Consider the following 17,998-nt stretch of genomic DNA (forward strand, 5'->3'; position numbering starts at 1 on the left):
CGTGCCCCAGTGGCCTTGTGGATTCTGAGCCCCATGGTACCCAAGTGAGTCCCCACCCTGAGCTGGTCCCAGGTGTTCTGATGTAAGGGCTGCTCTGACCCTATATTATGCTGCTCTTTCCTCTTCTGCAATACAGCAAGGCCTGTGAATAATTCAGCATTTTTTAAAAATTAAAAAAATTTTTTAAACTGAACTGAATTTCATAAAAGAATTTCATTGGTGATATTAACATTCCGATTGTGGCCGCAAAGTAATGAGAACCTTTTTACTTCAGTTCCTGAGGCTCACACATCCAAACGGATGCCACCCCAGGGGAACACGTCACCCTCAGCCTTTCCATGGGCTTCTCAAGTCACTTCTGAACTCCTCTGCCAGAAAGGTCAGGGAAGCTAATGGCTTAGCCTTTGGAGAAACCCTCTTTGGGGACAAACCACACACAGAAACCACTGACTCGTTGTCAGTTTATACTGGGAAGGGCTCTTGGAGATGGTCACACATGCTCCCTCCACCTGTGGCCTGAGGCACAGAGAGGTCCAGAGGCTTGCCCAAGGTCACACAGCTTGTGTGTGTGTGTGTGTGTGAGGGGGTGGGTGCGTAGCTGGAATGATCCCATTCCATCTCTACTACTTCTTTAATTTTTAACTTTTGAGGACATTATTGCTTTTTGAAAACTACCGCAAGTTGTTTGGGGCCAGGTCCAGTGCCGAATGAGGGTGGTGACTGAGGGCTACATCTCATGGCTGGAGCCCGAGTGAGTCTCTTGCCCTTGGCTCAACGCGTTAGCAGAACAGGGTCGCACACATTTGCCTGGGGACAGCCAAGTGTCTCCGATCAGGGACCCCGTGGGCGAGAAATTCTGCCTGACCAAACGGGAATGCTGGTGTCCCAGCAATGACTCCCCCCCCTTCTTTTTCGCTTCCATTGGATGATGTAGGTCTTATCCCTGTTTACGGTTCTCCTTGGAAATGCATCATGTCCAGCCATCACCTTTGTTCACCACTCAAAACACAGGGCAGAAACTCCTCAAATCCGAGGGTTCTTCAAGAAGGCAGCACCGTCGCTGTCCAGCTTAGGGCCCTGAGCCCCTCCTCACTGCCCCCTCACACCCTCCACCCTCACGCACTCCATGGGGCTGGCTTTGGCATTTCACTCCTGCTGGGGGAGCATGGGGGGCTGTTACGAGGTGCACACTCTCCTAGACCTCCTGGGTCCTCAGATCACATCAAGTCTGTTTGCACCTCAGGCTTTTGCAGTAGCTGTTTCCTCTGCTAGAAAGTCTCCCTAGCTCTTTGCATGATATTCTCTGCATTCAAATGTCAACGCTCCTCACTTCTCAGGGATGGCTTCCCTGACCCACCCTTCTTAAAGCTTCCTCACTCCAGGCATTCTCTAGCCACTGGTTTTTCTTCTTTTTTTTTTTTTTTTAATTTTTTTTTCAACGTTTATTTATTTTTGGGACAGAGAGAGACAGAGCATGAACGGGCGAGGGGCAGAGAGAGAGGGAGACACAGAATCGGAAACAGGCTCCAGGCTCTGAGCCATCAGCCCAGAGCCCGACGCGGGGCTCGAACTCACGGACCGCGAGATCGTGACCTGGCTGAAGTCGGACGCTTAACCGACTGCGTCACCCAGGCGCCCCTGGTTTTTCTTCTTTACTGCACTTTTCACGTCCTGCAACGTTCCTACTTCTGTGTTTATTTGCATGTTATCTGTTGTTCCAGCTCTCCCTCCTCCTCCTCCTCCTGCCCCCACAACTAGAATTAAGCTCCATGGGGTCAGGATGTTATCTGTCTTGATCACTGAGGTATCCCCAGAACCCAAAGCAATACCTACAGAGATCTTTTCCAAGCCTCAATTTTTCCCTCTGAGAAATGAAGAGGTTGGATCAGATGATCTAGAAGTTTCCTCTTGGCAACATAGGTAAAAGCCTGGCACAGTGGTAATGACAGAGGATTTGGAAGTAGGCAGGCCTACCCTCCAGCCCTGGCGCTGTGGTTTGCTAACTGTGACCTGTGGTGTGGTCCTATCTCCTCCAGGTCTCTGTGTCCTCTCTTGCTGGTTGGCCATGAGGGTTCAGTGACATGAAGCATGCAAAGGGCCCAGCCCAGTGTCTAGGACATGGAAGGTGCCCCACAAATGCCACCCACTGTTACTAATAGTAAAGGAGTCTTGCCCAACCTGGCCTCCCAGTGTGCCTGGCGCAGCTGCTAACCCAGGATGCCCTAAAGAGCCAAGGATCCGCCCACATCTGTGCTGACAGGGGTCAACAGTCCTCCAGAATGTGCACGTGCTACCTTACTTCCTTTTTTAAAATTTAAATACAAGTTAGTTAACATAGAGTGTAATAATGATTTCAGGAGTAGCATTTAATGATCCATCACTTACATATAACACCCAGTGCTCATTCCAACAAGTGCTCCCATTTAATACCCATCACCCATCTAGCCCATTCCCCTCCCCCACCTCCCTCCATCATCCCTCAGTTTATTCTCTGTATTTCAGCATCGCTTATGGTTTGTCTCCCTCTGTTTTCATCTTATTTTTGCTTCCTTTCCCTTATGTTCATCTGTTTTGTTTCTTAAATTCCACATATGCGTGAAATCACATTATTTGTCTTTCTCTGACTGACTTATTTCACTTAGCATAATACACTCTAGTTCCATTCACTTTGTTGCAAATGGCAAGATTTCATTCTTTTTGATCGCTGAGTAGTATTCCATTGTATGTATATACCACATCTTCTTTATCCATTCGTCAGTTGATGGACATCTGGGCTTCTTTCCATAATTTGCCTTTTGTCGATAGTGCTGCTATAAACATTGGGGAGCATGTGCCCCTTCGAATCAGCATTTTTGTATCCTTTGGATAAATACCTAGTAGTGCAATTGCTGGGTTATAGGGTAGTTCTGTTTTTAACTTTTTGAGCAACTTTCATACTATTTTCCAGAGTGGCTGCACCAGTCTGCATTCCCACCAGCAGGGCAAAAGGGTTCCCCTTTCTCCGCATCCTTACCAACATCTATTGTTTCCTGAGTTGTTAATTCTAGCCATTCTGACACTACCTTACTTCCTTAACCAATTTCCAATTATTGGGCATTTACGCTATTTTGAATTTGTCCCAATTATAGGACTGCAGAAAGCATCCTTGTATCTAAATTTTCTGAACACATACTGGTAGTTATTGTTTCAGAATAAATCCCCAGAGGCATAATTGCTGAGGCAAAGTATATAACATACCTAAACATGATTCACCCATATTTGGGCCAAATTATTCTCTCCAAATACGAGAAATTAAAATCCCACTGTGTATGAAAGTACCCACTTCTCTGCATCCTTGACAACAATAGGTATTTCGATTTTAAAAATCATCATCAGTTTGTTAGGTTCAGAAAAAAAGTATGTCTCCTTTTAATTTTAATTTGGGTTTCTCTGATTAATAATTAGAGCGAGCTCCTTTCCAATACTGATGGGCAATTTTTTATTTCTTAGGTGCACTTCTTTATGCCATATTGCTATGGTGACAGTCACAGCTTTTAATGTTTTGTTTTAATGCATCCTTGCTATTTTTCCACTTTTTACTATTTAGCTATATTTTCTTTGATTTTTCAATATGATTTGGGTCTGTTTCTGGTTCTTGACTTAGCTATCGGCTATGTTAAAAGTATTACAAATTACTTGAATTTGTACTTCTCTAAATGCTTTAAGCATCAAAGGAATGAGGCCCCTTGACGTCTGTCTTGGACTTTGCTCCTATGAGCTTTCTCCAATGCACACAAAACCATCGAGGGCTGGTGGTGTCTGTATTTGAGTCCCCTTCATTCAATCTAATGATTATATTCAGATGATATTTCCAGACCTCTTCCCTACCCAGAACATGCCACTGGGTCATTCTTCCAGGTTTCTATGACCCTTTTAAAGTCAGGGGTCCAGATCTGAGGCAAACATTCTCAGTGTGGTCTCACCAGGGAATAAATGAGTATAGTTTTTTAACCTCTTTGACATACTTTATCGGGGTTATTTCTTTGTGGGGACCGGAGAAGGACCAAAATCACATCATTTATTTAAACTTTGGGGCCCCTATGTATACTTATTACATGCATACTTGTAAATCCACATCTTTACTCTTACATAACACTGTTCTTCATCCAGGGGGTGAGGGGTAGGACGTGGGGGGAGAACATTGGAAATATGGCTGTTGACCTCATTTCTGTGGGAAGAGTCCTTGGAATGGAACAGGTGTAGCCAAGCCCGGAAAGGTGACCTCATTCTTACTGTCTTTGCAAGCACAGAGTTGAAGCCATTGCCACCACATTATGTCCCAGGCCATTCATCACTTTCCAGGTGAAGCCAGCACCAAACTCCCTTGGGCAAAACAATGACAGCAGGAAGAAACACTCTCACAATTGTCTGAGAAAAAACTAGTAGTTGTTCTTCAAGCAGGCCTCTGATTATTCAGGGCAGAATTTCTCCCATTGTAGAGCTGACACTGAAGGCTGATTAATTACTCATTCTCTGAGGTCAGGTTTATCATGAGATGCTAAAAGTTTCTGAGAAAATAACTTTATATAGATAGTCCCAATTACTGACAGGTTGTGCTCCAGCATATTTTTGAAAGGCAGTTGTTGGAACTTGGAACATATTTCCCCACAGAAACCATGTTATAAATAGTGGTTAGGCTCCCAGGCTAGCCCACACAAGCTTGCTAACCCACAATGTGACTAAACCTTATGGGCCTGTCATTCCAACAGAACCAAGCAGAGTCCTGCTTTCTGGGAGAGGGGAGCCTCATGGACAGAAGACAGGAGAAGGTGAAGAAGCCATCCCTTTCCACATCTCGAGCCACCACCCCCAGAGTGACAAAGCTGGCAGAGTTTCTCTCTAGCATCCGGGATTTGGGGATCACAAAGTCTCATTTGGAAGGTCCACTGGGGGGTATTTAGTCTCCTTGCTCCTGTATTCCAGTAGATCATTTGGGGACCTTGTTAAATGCAGATGCCAGGGCCCTACATTTTGATTCAGTATGTCTATGAGATAATTTAAGAATCTGTATTTCTAAAAACCTTGCAAGATCTCAAGAATACACAAATCGGTTACCACTGATTAAGCCCCTCCTACAATCTGATTACTGGATCTTCTCAATAGCAACTTCCAGATGTTTGCTGAGCTCCATCTTTTAGACTCGTCTGGCACTGAGAAGCTGTCTCTCCAGGAAGAGCCTTCCACTTAAGGCATGTTTGCCCTCTATGAAACTAATGCAGCATCTGCAGCATGCCCATAACCTGTATTCCACAAGCAACGTCTCTTTGCGAAGCTGTTCCCTCTTATGCACGACAGCCTCTCAAAGGGCTGAAGACAGTGGCATGCTATCCTGTCCCCAGGGTGCTGTCCTCTACCTTTTAGGCAAAATAGTCTCCGTTCGGATTTCCACCCTGACTGTGATGAAATGGCTTATATCAGACCAGAGCTCCCATGAAGAAACATTCAGAGAAGTAGAATAAAATATAAAAATAGCTGTTCAAAGGCATAACAAAGCAACCAGGACATCTAGGACTTGAGGGGCAAGATGCTGGAGAGAAGAGAATGCTTTGAGCAGTGTCTGGCTTTCTTGGCTATTTCCTTGCTGATTTGTAAGTAGGAAGGCTAGCTGCAGGGAAACCACGCTCTGGGTCAGAGTTTTCAGCAGTCCCACAGGGAGAGGAAGACAAAAAACGGTAGTTCCGGGTTATCAGGATTGCAAGGCTTGTAGGCCCAAGGTCTTGGAGGAAAGGAAGTACAGAAAAGTGAGCCCAGTTTTCAGACTAGCATTTGCACTTGAAATATTTCATGGTAACTAAGCTGCATAAAGCAAGAGGCTGAGAAACCAAGAAGTGGCTACTGAGGGGTTTAGAAATTAAGCAGAAGTATTTGGAGTCTCACAGGAACAGGAAGACAAAAGTTGAAGCCCAGGGCCAGTAAACACCCTAGGATTTCAGCTAAGAACACTAAAGAACAAATACCATGAATAAGGGCAAACCAAAATAGACAAGGCCTTATAAAAACCAAAACCAAGCCTGGAATCCACTCAATTATTGATTGATTGGATTAAGGTGATCTTCCCCTAGTCTAACAGCCTTCTTAAAGAGAAATAAATCTCTGAAGAAAGATAACACATTCTGTAGCTGCTATATTTTTTTCATCTCCAATTAAATTAATTAAATCTAAAAGATACACCAGGAAATAGGACCAAATAATGGAAAAAGAAAAGGAAGGAAGGAAGGAAGGAAGGAAGGAAGGACAGATTGGAGGAAAGGAGGCAAAAAGAGAGGAAGGGAATAAAGAAGAAAAGAATAAAGGAAATAAGAAAAATAGACAATAGAAACAGACCCACAGGTGATCCAAATCTTGATGTTATTAGACATGACTTTAAAATAGTAACATTTATGTGTTCAGGAAAATAGATTAAAAGATACAGAACATTATCAGAGAACTGGAAGCTATGAAAGAAAAAAAGAATAAAACAAAAAGTCTAAAAATGAAAGATATGACAACTGAAATTAAGAACTCAATAGATGGCTGAAGCAGTACATTATCAGAGCAGAAAGTAGGTTAGTGAACTGGAAGAAAGGTTCGTAGTAGTAAACAGTAATAAATATTCAGACTGAAACACAGAGAGGGAAAAGGGGTCGAGAATAAGAAAGGAACATAAGAGATATAGGGAATATTTTGAAAATGTCTAGCATGTGTATAAGTGTCTTCTTGGAATATGAGGAAAGAGAGAATATTTAAAGGGATATTATGCTAGAATCTCTCCAAACACACATCAATCCACAGATTCATGAACTTGTATTAACTTTGTGAACTACAATCAAGATAAACCCAAAGCAAACCTCATTTCAGTACAGCATAGTAAAACTGAAGACCAAGTCACAAAATCTTAAAAGCAGCTAGGGAAAAAAGATGCATTACCTTCAAAAGAGCAACAACACAACAGATGAACACAGGGGAAGGGAAGGCAAAATAAGATAAAAATAGAGAGGGAGGCAACAGACTCAAATACAGAGAATAAACTGAGGGTTGCCGTAGGGGAGGTCGGTGGGTGGGGGGGATGAGTTAAATGGGTGATGGGAATTAGGGAGGACATTTTTTGGGATGAGCACTGGGTGTCATATATAAGATATGAATCACTGGGTTCTACTCTTGAAGCCAAGATTACACTGTATGTAACTAACTTGAATTTAATAAAAAAGAAGAACTTCATAATGGAAAAAAAAAAAGAGCAACAAAAAGTCAAGCAGCTGAGTTAATAGAAACAATGGAAGCCTGAAAACAAAGAAATCATCTTATAGTGGTGAGAGAAATCATGGACAATCTAGAATTCTACACCTCAAAATTAAAGGTGCGAGAAAGAAAATTTCAGACACCCAGAAACAGAGAGAATTTGTCTATGGCCAACCCACAGTAAAAGAAAGACCAAGAAGAGTTCTTCAGGTAGAAAGAAAATGATCATAAAAAGAACAGAACTGCAGGAAGGAATGAAAAGTAATAAAAAGTGCAAATATGTGAGTAGATTTAAATGAAAAATGACATCAGGGCCAAGAACATCCAGGAAAATCTTAAAGAAGAAGAACCAAGATGAAAGATTACACTACTGGGTATCAGGTCTTATTATAAAGTTTCAGTTATTAAGACAGTGGTATTGGTTAAAGGATATGCAAATGGACCAATAGTGAGAATGGAAAATCCAGGAACAGATCCACCATGCACACTACATATATGACAGAGTTGACACTCTAGCATGGCAGTGCTGGTGGTGAGGATGATGGACTTTTCAATAAATGGTCCTGAATCAACGGGTTATTAATATCAACAAAAAATGAATCTTGATCTTACCTCAGACCATGCATAAAATCAATTTCATGTGGATTCTACATCTAAACGTGAAAGGGAAAACAAAATTTCTAAAAGATAAGATAGGAAAATGTTTTCATGAGTGTGGGTGGGCAAAGACACTTAAACAGAACACAAACATACTAATAATAGAGAAGACTAATAAACTAGACTACATTAAAATTAAAATAATAGAGAAGACTAATAAACTAGACTACATTAAAATTAAGACTACAATAAACTAGACTACTACCAATATACATCATTAAGAGAGAAAAGGTAAGTTCAAGAATGGGAGAAGATATAAATAGTACATATAACCACCCAAGGATTCATGTGCGGAATATAAAAACAACTTCTACAAATCAGTAAGAAACAGATGGAGAATCCAAGTAGAAAAATGGGCAAAAGACATGAACAGGAAATTTGTAAAAGAGGGTATCAAAATGACCAGTAAAGATATGGAAAGATACTCAACTTCATTAGTCATCAGAGAAATGTAAATTAAAACTCGAATGAGATACCTCTACACACCCACTAGATTGGCTAAAATTAAAAAGCCGACAATACCAAATGTTGGTGAGCATGTGAACCAACTGGAACTCTCAATCACTGCTGGTGGGTGTGTAAACTGGTACAACCACTTTAGAAATCTGTTTGGCACGGTCTACTAAAGCTGAACATATGCATACCCTGTGACTCAGAAATTCCACCCTACATATGCACCCAATAGTAATTTGCACATAGATTCAACAAAATACATCAAATACCTAGAAATAAATCAAACACAGTATGTGCAAGAATTCTGTACAGAAAATTACAAAGCATTTCTGAGAGAAATTAAAGACATTCCAGGTAAAAGCAAGAATATACAAAATTCATGGATTGGAAGACTATATTATTAAGTCAATTTTTCCTAAATCAATCTACAAATTCAGTAAAATCCCAATCACAAGCCAGAGCAGATTTGTGTGTAGGTGTGTGTAAACTGACTCACTACTCCTTTCTCTGGCCCTGAGGCTGCTGTGCTAAAGGAGGAAGAGAACCACAATTTTCTGAACACCTATTGTGTGTTTGGGACTCTGCAAGATACTTTTCTTTGCTTCACTTTATCTAATTCTTATATCTTATAAAAGAGATATTGTTATCCCAATGTTGTAGATGAGAAACAATTTCAGAAAGGTCAAATGACTGGCTCAATGTCACTGTATCACTAGTGATCACTATCAGTATGTCATCTGATTCAGCTGTATATAAAAGAAAAAAAATTATCAGTGACTTGGGCATAGTTTTTTTTTTTTTTCCTCATGTAAAAAAAATGTCCATGGGCAGGCAGTGCATGGTTGCTAGGGCAGCTCCACAGTGTAATCAGGGAGCCAGCTCCTATCTGTAGGCAACACCACCCGTGCTCGCTTTGGCAGCACATATACTAAAATTGTAGGCAACACCACCCTAGAATGAAGTTTCCTTCTCACAGTCACTTCTTGACCCAATGTGGCTGCTAGGTCTCTAGCCATCCCATCCATATCCAGCCAACACACAGGAGAAGGGAAGCACTCCCGTTAAAGGAGACTTTCAGAAGTCCCACGTAACACTTCTACTTATATTCCATTGGCCAGACTTAGAATCCTGGCCATATCTAGCTACAGGGGAAGCTGGGGAATGTCCCTTTTCAGCTAGGTGGCAACATTCCTACTTAAAAACCAGAGTTGTGTTACTGAGGTGGACGGGGGTTGTGGATGTTGGTATGGACAACTAACCATCTTTCAGAGTCTCCCAGTTGGGAAGTGGTGGCACCAAAATTCAAATCTAGCCAGCGCCCTATTCCTTAAGACCCTCCATAGGTTACTACACCCTTCCCCCCACAGCCCGTGTTCCTCTGCTACACTACCTGTCCGCCATCGAAGTGAATTCCTAGGGGAGCAAAAGGGAAGAGGAATTTCTTGGGGAAGGTGGGAGGCAGAGGCAGCAGCACTGTGAAGGATCACCTCCCCAGGGAGCATGCCTACTTTTCCATGGCCCCTTCCCTTCCTCCTCTCTAGAGCCTAGAGTTTGCCTAAAATTTCCACGTTCTTTGTCAGGGAGCTCACACGGCAGTGATAATGAGATGGGTGAAGCTTTTTCTGGGTCACCAGCTCCAGTTGAGCACTCACTTGATTTGTGTTTCCTCCAGTTCTGCCATGTTGCGTCGACAGTCATGGGTGGTTGCAGAAGGTTCTTGCCAGAAAACATTACAAAACTCTTCCAAAGAATGAGCCTGTGCATTTGATGGGGGATTGGGGCCACCTCTGAGGTCCCCAGGGATTCCAGGGCTCTGGGAACATTTCCATCTGGTGCTTTGGTCCAGCTCTGTGCCTCAGCAGGAGGACAGGAAACATGTCCAGAGAGGTTGAGCCATCACCAGAGAAACCTAACTAGAGTTTTAAATGCTCACACTGGAAACAAACCTAACGGGACTTTGAAAAGTGAAAGCTGACAATGGAAATCATCGATGTCAAAGAGTCTTTAAGGGGGAGCAGAGTGGTAATGGGGAATCTCAGTGAGGAGAATAGGCCAGACAGTGGAGCCAAAGCAAGTGCCCAGAGACTGTCCTCACGAGGTTCTAGGAGACTGAGCTCCGGATGTGCTCAGGGAAGCACAAACGTCTGCACTTGTCCCATCATTGGAAATTCCAGTAGGAGGAGAGTGATGAACGTGCTCTGGAGGCCCATTACCTTGTTTTTCTTCCTTCCAGAACTCTCCTGGATGCCAGTGAAAGAGTTGGGGATGTCCTGACGCTGGCAACAGGTGTATGGAAGAGGGAACCTCAAAGAACATGTCCCAAGAGGGGCCACTGTTCTGCCTGATTCTGCAACTTTCTCTACTAGGAGTCACTTGGGGATTCCAAGATTTAACATTACAACCTGTCACACAGCTCACTGTAAGAACCCAGTACCATATTTACACAGAGCCAGAGAACTTAGCTGTGGAAGGACCCCTGCAGCTATTGGGTTCAAATCTCTCATTCTCAGTCGAGGAAACTGAGACTGGGGTGGGGGTGGGGTGACTAGCTATGGAGGCCAATTCATTGGTGAGAATGCCAGGATTGGTGCTAGATCTCCTGACCACCAGACCCACACTCTCCTGTTATGCCACCTATGAGAGGTGCCCCACTGAGACAGAGAGGGCTGATTTGGGTGCATTCTGTTCGAAGCCCGTTGCAAGTCTAGGCAGAGAGCATGGCAGAAGGGAAGGAGCCCTGGGTAGGGAATGAGCAGTCCTGGCTTCAGGTCCCGGGGCTGTCCCTGACCTGCTGGGTGACTGTACCAATTTCCTGGGGCTGCCATAACAAATTTCCACCAACAGGGTGGCTTGAAACAACAGAAGTTGTTTCTCTTCCAGTTCTGGAGGCCAGGAGTCTGAAACTAAGGGCTGGTTCCCTCCAGAGGCTCTGCAGGAGAAAACGTTCCATGCGTCTCTCCCAGATCCTGGCGGCTCCCAGCAATCCTTGGCACTCCTTTTCTTAAAGATGCATCATTCCAGTCTCTGCCTGCGCTGTCCCATGACCTTCTCCATGTGGCAAATCTCCCTCTGCCTTTCTCTTCTCAGGACATTCACCACTGGATTTAGGGTTTACCTGAATAGTCCAGGATGATCTCAAGATCCTTAAATCAATTACATCTGCAAAGATGTTTTTTCAAGTTAAGGTCACATTCACAGCTTCCAAGGGTGGGGACATGGACATACCTTTTTAGGGGCTGCTATTCAACCGACTACGAGGATCTTGGGTATGTCTCCTTAGCCTTTTCTGCCCCTTAGCTTCCCTAGTGAGAATGTCAAGAGCTCATTCACTTGGTTCTGCAAGTGTCTGCTTGTCTTCATGGACACTGATGGACCCCAATATCGGCATCAGCTCAGCAGCCTGTGTCAGGTTGACCACAGTCCCCAGCACTCACGTATAACACAAATCCAAATTCAGGAACCATTTCCCACCTCTCTAGACTTTCCTTTGACCATAGACTCTTGGAGGTTAGTTGGGGAACTTGGCGGTGGTCAGACCACAAATAAGAATGTTTTATTCAACCACGGGCCCCACACCCCAAGGAGAGACGGTTCAACAAGAGCAAGCACGGAGGATGGGCTAAGCACGGAAGGGGCTGGATCAACACAACCTGTTCAGGGCCGGGACCAGGGGGAGGCGAGCGAGGCGTAACACGGAAGAGGGAGCCAAATACCTCAATAATCAAGACCAATGACATTTGAAGGCAGTATTTTTAAAAATCAAAACAAATGCAAAAAAAAAAAAAATCCATGAGGAACATCAGAATTTTAAATACAGACAAGATCCAGTCTTGCCATTGTGTGACCTAAATCACTTAGCTCACCCTAATCCCAGTCCTGGGAATCTTATCTTCATTTAAAATATTGATATTTTGTTCATCATGGATTTTTGTGTGTGTTAATTTTGAATTTTAAAAATATTGCATTTTGATGAAAATACTTTTCATCTTGATTACTGAGGATTCAAGCATGGCTTTAAATTTTGCCCTTAGGTTCTGCGCTGGGCATGTGAATTCCAACTGGAGGGATTGGGGCTGTTTAGTTTGGGCAAGGGACATCTCTGGGGATATGGTCACCACCAGCTGGACCTGTGGGGGTCCTGGGAGACCAGTGGAGGAAATTAAAGGAGAAGTAGCAATTCTTTGGCTACTAGAAGGATCTGAGAATCTGACAGGAGGCTGGTCTAGATGATCTGTAGGGGAGCCCTAAACCCTCTGCTTTCAAGAGGCAGATGCCCCAGGTTTTCCCGAATAATTTCAATCATCTTGTAACCTCAGGATAATGTAAGAAATGCTGTCTTAATTTTTTTAAAATTTATTTAGTTTGAGAGAAAGAGAGAGAGAGAGAGAGAGAGAGCGAGCACATGCCAGGGAAGGGCAGAGAGAGAGAATCCCAAGAAGGCTCCATGCTGTCAGCACAGAGCCTTACTCAGGGCTTGAACCCATGAACCATGAGATCATGACCTGAGCCAAAACCAAGAGTTGTACGCTTAACCGACTGAGCCACCCCAGCACCTCAGAAATGCTGTCTCTTGCTTCAAACCTTAGAGACAGGGACTGGGTGTCCTGGAATTTTGGAAGCTCCCCATGCCAGGAGCCTGGCTCTGTTTTAATGGCACTAACTCCCTTCTGGGAGGCCTGTCAGTGAGTAACCCATACTGAGGGGTAAAGTGAACAGCCCCGGGAATAACCACAAAGTATTCCATTCCCAGGCACAGAGTTATGGGGGTGAGGTCAGCCTCCTCACTAGCTCCAAATAAAAATATTAAAATGAAAAAAATTAAAGTCAGTGACCTGGAAGATGCTGTTTTACAGTCAGAGCATTTCCCCCAAGACACCACAAAAAATGATCTTCCCAAAATGCATTCCTGTGTACTGCTCACATTCGTGCATGGCTCACCCACCCTGCCACATCCATGCTGCTTAGAACGACATTCGAGGCCTTCTTGCGGTGTCTTATGACCCTTAAGCACCCCGGCTTCACAGCCCTCGTGTGTAATCATTTCTGTCTTTGGTCTCCTAAGTCCTCAGTTCAGTTACTGTGCTGCCTGCTTGCATGGAATCCTTTGCTTAGTCTTTGTATTTTCCTAATCTTATGTTATTTTGAGGTTGAGTCTAGAGTGTCCCCAGACTCAAGTCTCTGCTGATAAGCTACGAACTTTGACACCTTTAAAAATAACACTTGAAATAAAATGAGTTGTTTCTGTGCATTATTCAGCATCTCAAAAAACTTTCTATATGCTCATTGATTTTTGTATGAAAATATTTCTTCCAGCATTTTCTAGCTAGAGTGTTTTTCCAGCTTCCCTCAGGTGCCAGCATGATCTAAAGAGTTGTTTACAAAATGTGTCCTAATGATTTGCCATTTTTTTGAGAAATCAATAAATCATTCTTATAGAGTTGGCTCTGATTGAGATTAAATAATGGATAAAAAAATTTATATATAAACGATTTTATATACATGTGTATATATATAACTTTGCCATGAAGTTTAATTCCTTCAGTGGAGCTGTGGTTGGGTGGAAAAATTAACAACCCGAGCTCAGAGAAGACAGAAGAGAATTATACCCACTGTTGTTGTCAATTCTGGCTGGTGGTTAGAACTCAGAGACAGATGTTACTATAGTCATTCACCAGGGCCGCCATCACCTGATTCTTGATAACACCCTGATAGGTAATCACGGGGGAACTTCTGAAATACTCAGGATTGCCACATTACTGGCTCTCTCACAGCCCTCCAAGATAAACAGGGAGGGGTTAGTAATGCCTGTGGGAACATGTGGAGGCCCTGTCCAAGGTCCTGCTCCCAGTTATGACAGCAACGAAGGGCCAGGCACCGTGTCGGCCACCGTACCATGTGCCATCAGAGGACAGTATTTTTACTGCTACTCTACAGATGAGGAAACAGTGGCTTGGAGAACCCAAGCTCAAGGTCACACAGCTAGTAAGTGGCAAAACTGGGGCTCAAGCCAGTCTGGCCGGTCTATGGCACATGTTTCCCAAAGTCTACTTGAGGGGGTCTGTCCTCCCCTCGAGGCTGACAGGAGCATCAGTGAGCCTGAGAAATGGCATTGCAGGTCAGAGGTACATGGAGTGAAACTCCGGCAGAGTGTGAAAGGCAGACTGCCTGTAGTTGGTGCTATAAAAATCACAACTCTATCGCTTACATAAACACTGTGTTTTGTGCTTGCAAAGCACCCATATCTTATCTGATCCTCACAGTTCCTTAGAGGGGCATGCAGTGGATGGCTGGCTATCCCCATTTAACAGGCTCGGAGAGGCCAAGTGATTTGCTCAGAGTCCCACAGCAAAGGCTAGAATAAGAACTGGCTACTTTGTGCCAACATCATCAGACAAGATGATCAAAAGAGATGGGCCTGAAGACTGAAATGGGCAGACCGCGGCACTGACCTTTCCTGAGATGGTCTTGATCTGCTTGGAGCTCAGGGGCTCGAAGTCCACGCCGATGTAGCCCTCCATGGCGGCAAGCAGATTCTTCCGGAGACAACGGGATGAGTTGGCTTCTGTGTGCACCTGCTCCCACCAGGAAGGCTCATACCAGCCTGGGATGATCCATTGGTATTTGCTACCATACATGTTCTCCTCATATGCCTGCAACAGATGGGTTGACCATGAAGGTACCAAGAGTCAAACATTTGTTCAAGGCTTTGTGCCCTGTGAGACAGGTGGAGAGGGCTCAGGCCTCCTCTTAACAGAGAATTTATTAATTTTTCTCCTTGTTATCTCTCAAGAGATCCAAGGTAGTTTACTGGAAACATATACAATAAAATAATAAACACTGAATAAAAATTTAAATATGAGGGCCTGGCCAAAGCCAGATGAGGACACTATAAGAAAACTATACACTGATAACCCTGATGAATACAGTTCCAAAAATTCTCAACAAAATATTAGTAAACTGAATTTGAGAACACATTAAAAAGATTATACACTATGACCAAGTGGCATTTATCCCTGGGATCCAAGGATGATGGTTCAGCATTCACAAATCAATAAATGTAACATGTCACCTTATTGGAACTAAAGATAAAAATTATATGATCATTGCAATAGATACTCTCTGTGCACTGTGATGAGCTGTGAACACTTTATTTACTTATTTATTTTTGTAAGACCCCTGACCTGTGCACACTTTAAAACATGAACCTTAAATAATCCTGCAGTTCATTCCTGGAGAGCCATGAACACATTGGGAAACAATTGATGTCACACCCCTCTGTGTCCCTTGGCCTAGAGCAGAGGCCAGGAGAATGTGACAAGAAGAGATTGATTGCTTTGGACTCCAGGAAGGTTCTGGTTGCCCTTCATTAGGGTCTCGATGCCAAGCCAGGGTCTGCCCACGGCAGGTGGGTCAGAGCCCCTAAGAGCATCTGTACATTGGAGAAAAGTTACTGTCAAGTCTGAGAGTTAGAGGAGAGCTCCTCCATTCTTCCATCTGGGGAGGCAACTCTTTTGAACTCTCTTAACGCCTAAGAAAGCCCGTCCTGCAGTTCGGAGCCTCTCATTGGGGTACACGTGAATTAGAATGTTAGTTCCTTAACTTAAACTCAGATCTCATCTCCACAGCCTCTGCTCATTGGTACAGTGAAGGCTCTGGAGAGTAAACCGAAATCACTTAATGAAAAAGCCTTTCAACTCCCTCAAAGCAGTGATCACATTGCCTTTTCTCTAGACTTCTCTGATGATATGGAACTTTCGCCTCCCCAATTCTAGATGATATACTTCTCATAATGAATCCTCAGATCACAGTCATTTCTCCAGCAGCTACATTATAAATGTTGCCCCCATCACAATTGTAGAAAACATAGGCAGCCCTCATATCTCAATTATGTAATAAAATCCTGGCTCAACAAAGGCAGGCAGTCTCCTGGGTTTCCCTCTGATGAATGGGGTTTAGTCCCGAGAAACTTTCTTTTAAAGAAAAGATAATCCCAGATTCTGTCTGGAGGCTAGACTTTTGAACAAAAGGCTCCTCGTATTGATCCCAGGTCACTGTATTAATGGCAGAGTCTGTGAGACTTTACAACTCTCATCTTTTACTGAAAGGGAGGAACTCACATATCTTGAGCCCCTGTTACATGTTTGGCCAATTACACACATGATCTTATTTTATTTTCAAAACAACCTATGAGGTGGTATTATTATTTCTATCATACAGATGAAGAAATTCAGGCTCAGAGATTGAAGAATTTGCCCAAACACATACAGCTAAGTCAAGGGGACAAGATTCAAAGTCCACTTTTGGAAATTCCCCTCTTTTCTTAGCAAAATAGAGAAAACTTTTTGGGAGCTTTCTCAACCTTAAAAGGTGGAGGCAAAAAGATAGCCGCTCTTATTAGGAAGGTCTATTAAAGAGGTTAAAGAGGTTAAAGGTTAAAGAGGAGTCAACAGAGGCAGAGCGAGGACGAGGGGAGCTCTACTCAGACACAGGCAGGTCTGCCTTCCTCTCTGAGGACAAAGACCTCGTGATAATTTAGAGGCAGCACAGAACAGGAAGTCAGAAGCCTCCCAGGGACCTGCCGTGACAGCTCTTTGACCTACCCTTGTCTCATTAGGAGCTGTTCCTTGCGAATGAATTTTCCAGAAAATAGAAGCTTAGTCCATCTGAAGGACGACACATCTTGTTTAGAACATGAGTCAGACTGGATGAAGATAAACATTTTTCTACTGACCTTCTGTAACAAACAAAAAGGGAGACCACAGTCCAACAACACTAGATTCTCTGCCACACACCAGCTGGGTAACTCTGGTGCACGACTCCTTGGGTCTCAGTGTTCCTATCTATAGCCTGTGGAAGGCAAAGCCTATCTCATTGGGTTGGTGTAAGAACTACATGAGATAATACGTGTACCGTGCCTGGCCAGCACTACATTCAGGAACATTTTAGGAACTCTTTCTTGTTCCCTTCTCCTTTCTGTAACGCATAGCTTTATTTTGAACACCAGTCACTGTTGTGGGCTGGGCACAGTAATGCTGCTGGGTCTAGGGTGTCACTCTTCATGGCCATCTAGTCCCTGTCCTCTCTGAACTTGCTGGTTTTAAACTGCTATGGCTTGGAACGAGGGGCACCTGGGCTGTTAAACATATGTGCAGAAAAAAAGTAAATAGGCTTTGAGTGAGGGTCTAAGAGGGTTTCCTGCAAGGTAGGTGGACTGGTTTAAATACACCATCCACCATCGAAAGCAACTGAGGGGAAGGCTCCAGTCCTCCATTCTGACGTTTCTGTCTTCAGAAGGGCTGCAGTTGTTAAGCTCATGAGCTGGGAGTAGCTGCTGGTGTGCTAGTCTGTCTCCTTTGTCAAAGGGACAGTTTTTGTAGGGTGGGGTCCGCTCTTCCCTGGGTTCCCCAGTGCTCAGCACAGTGGTTGGTGTGCACAGGGCACCCGATAGCTGGTTGTGGAGTCACTAAAGGAACACCTTTCTGGTTTACACAGTCACCTCAGTTTTGACTTTCTCTGCCTTCGGTGGGAATGTGATCTCAGGACCTGTGGGCCACCAAACAGCCCTGCCACGTGGCAACAGGCAGTCCTGAGCTCACCTTCTTCAGTCTCATGGACCGCTTTGGTTCTCACT

The 17,998-nt window shown here is 43.8% G+C and overlaps 1 protein-coding gene across 1 annotated transcript in view; it reads right to left on the minus strand.

Moving 5' to 3' along the window:
- Positions 1 to 17,998, minus strand: part of GABBR2 (gamma-aminobutyric acid type B receptor subunit 2) — a 347,346-nt gene that overhangs the window by 138,259 nt on the left and 191,089 nt on the right. The window contains exon 6 of the mRNA XM_030293915.1: positions 14,817 to 15,017. Coding sequence (XP_030149775.1) covers positions 14,817 to 15,017 — 201 coding nt within the window. The remainder of the gene's footprint in view (positions 1 to 14,816; positions 15,018 to 17,998) is intronic.

This window comes from Lynx canadensis, chromosome D4 (genome assembly GCF_007474595.2).
Source record: "Lynx canadensis isolate LIC74 chromosome D4, mLynCan4.pri.v2, whole genome shotgun sequence".
Taxonomy (NCBI): domain Eukaryota; kingdom Metazoa; phylum Chordata; class Mammalia; order Carnivora; family Felidae; genus Lynx; species Lynx canadensis.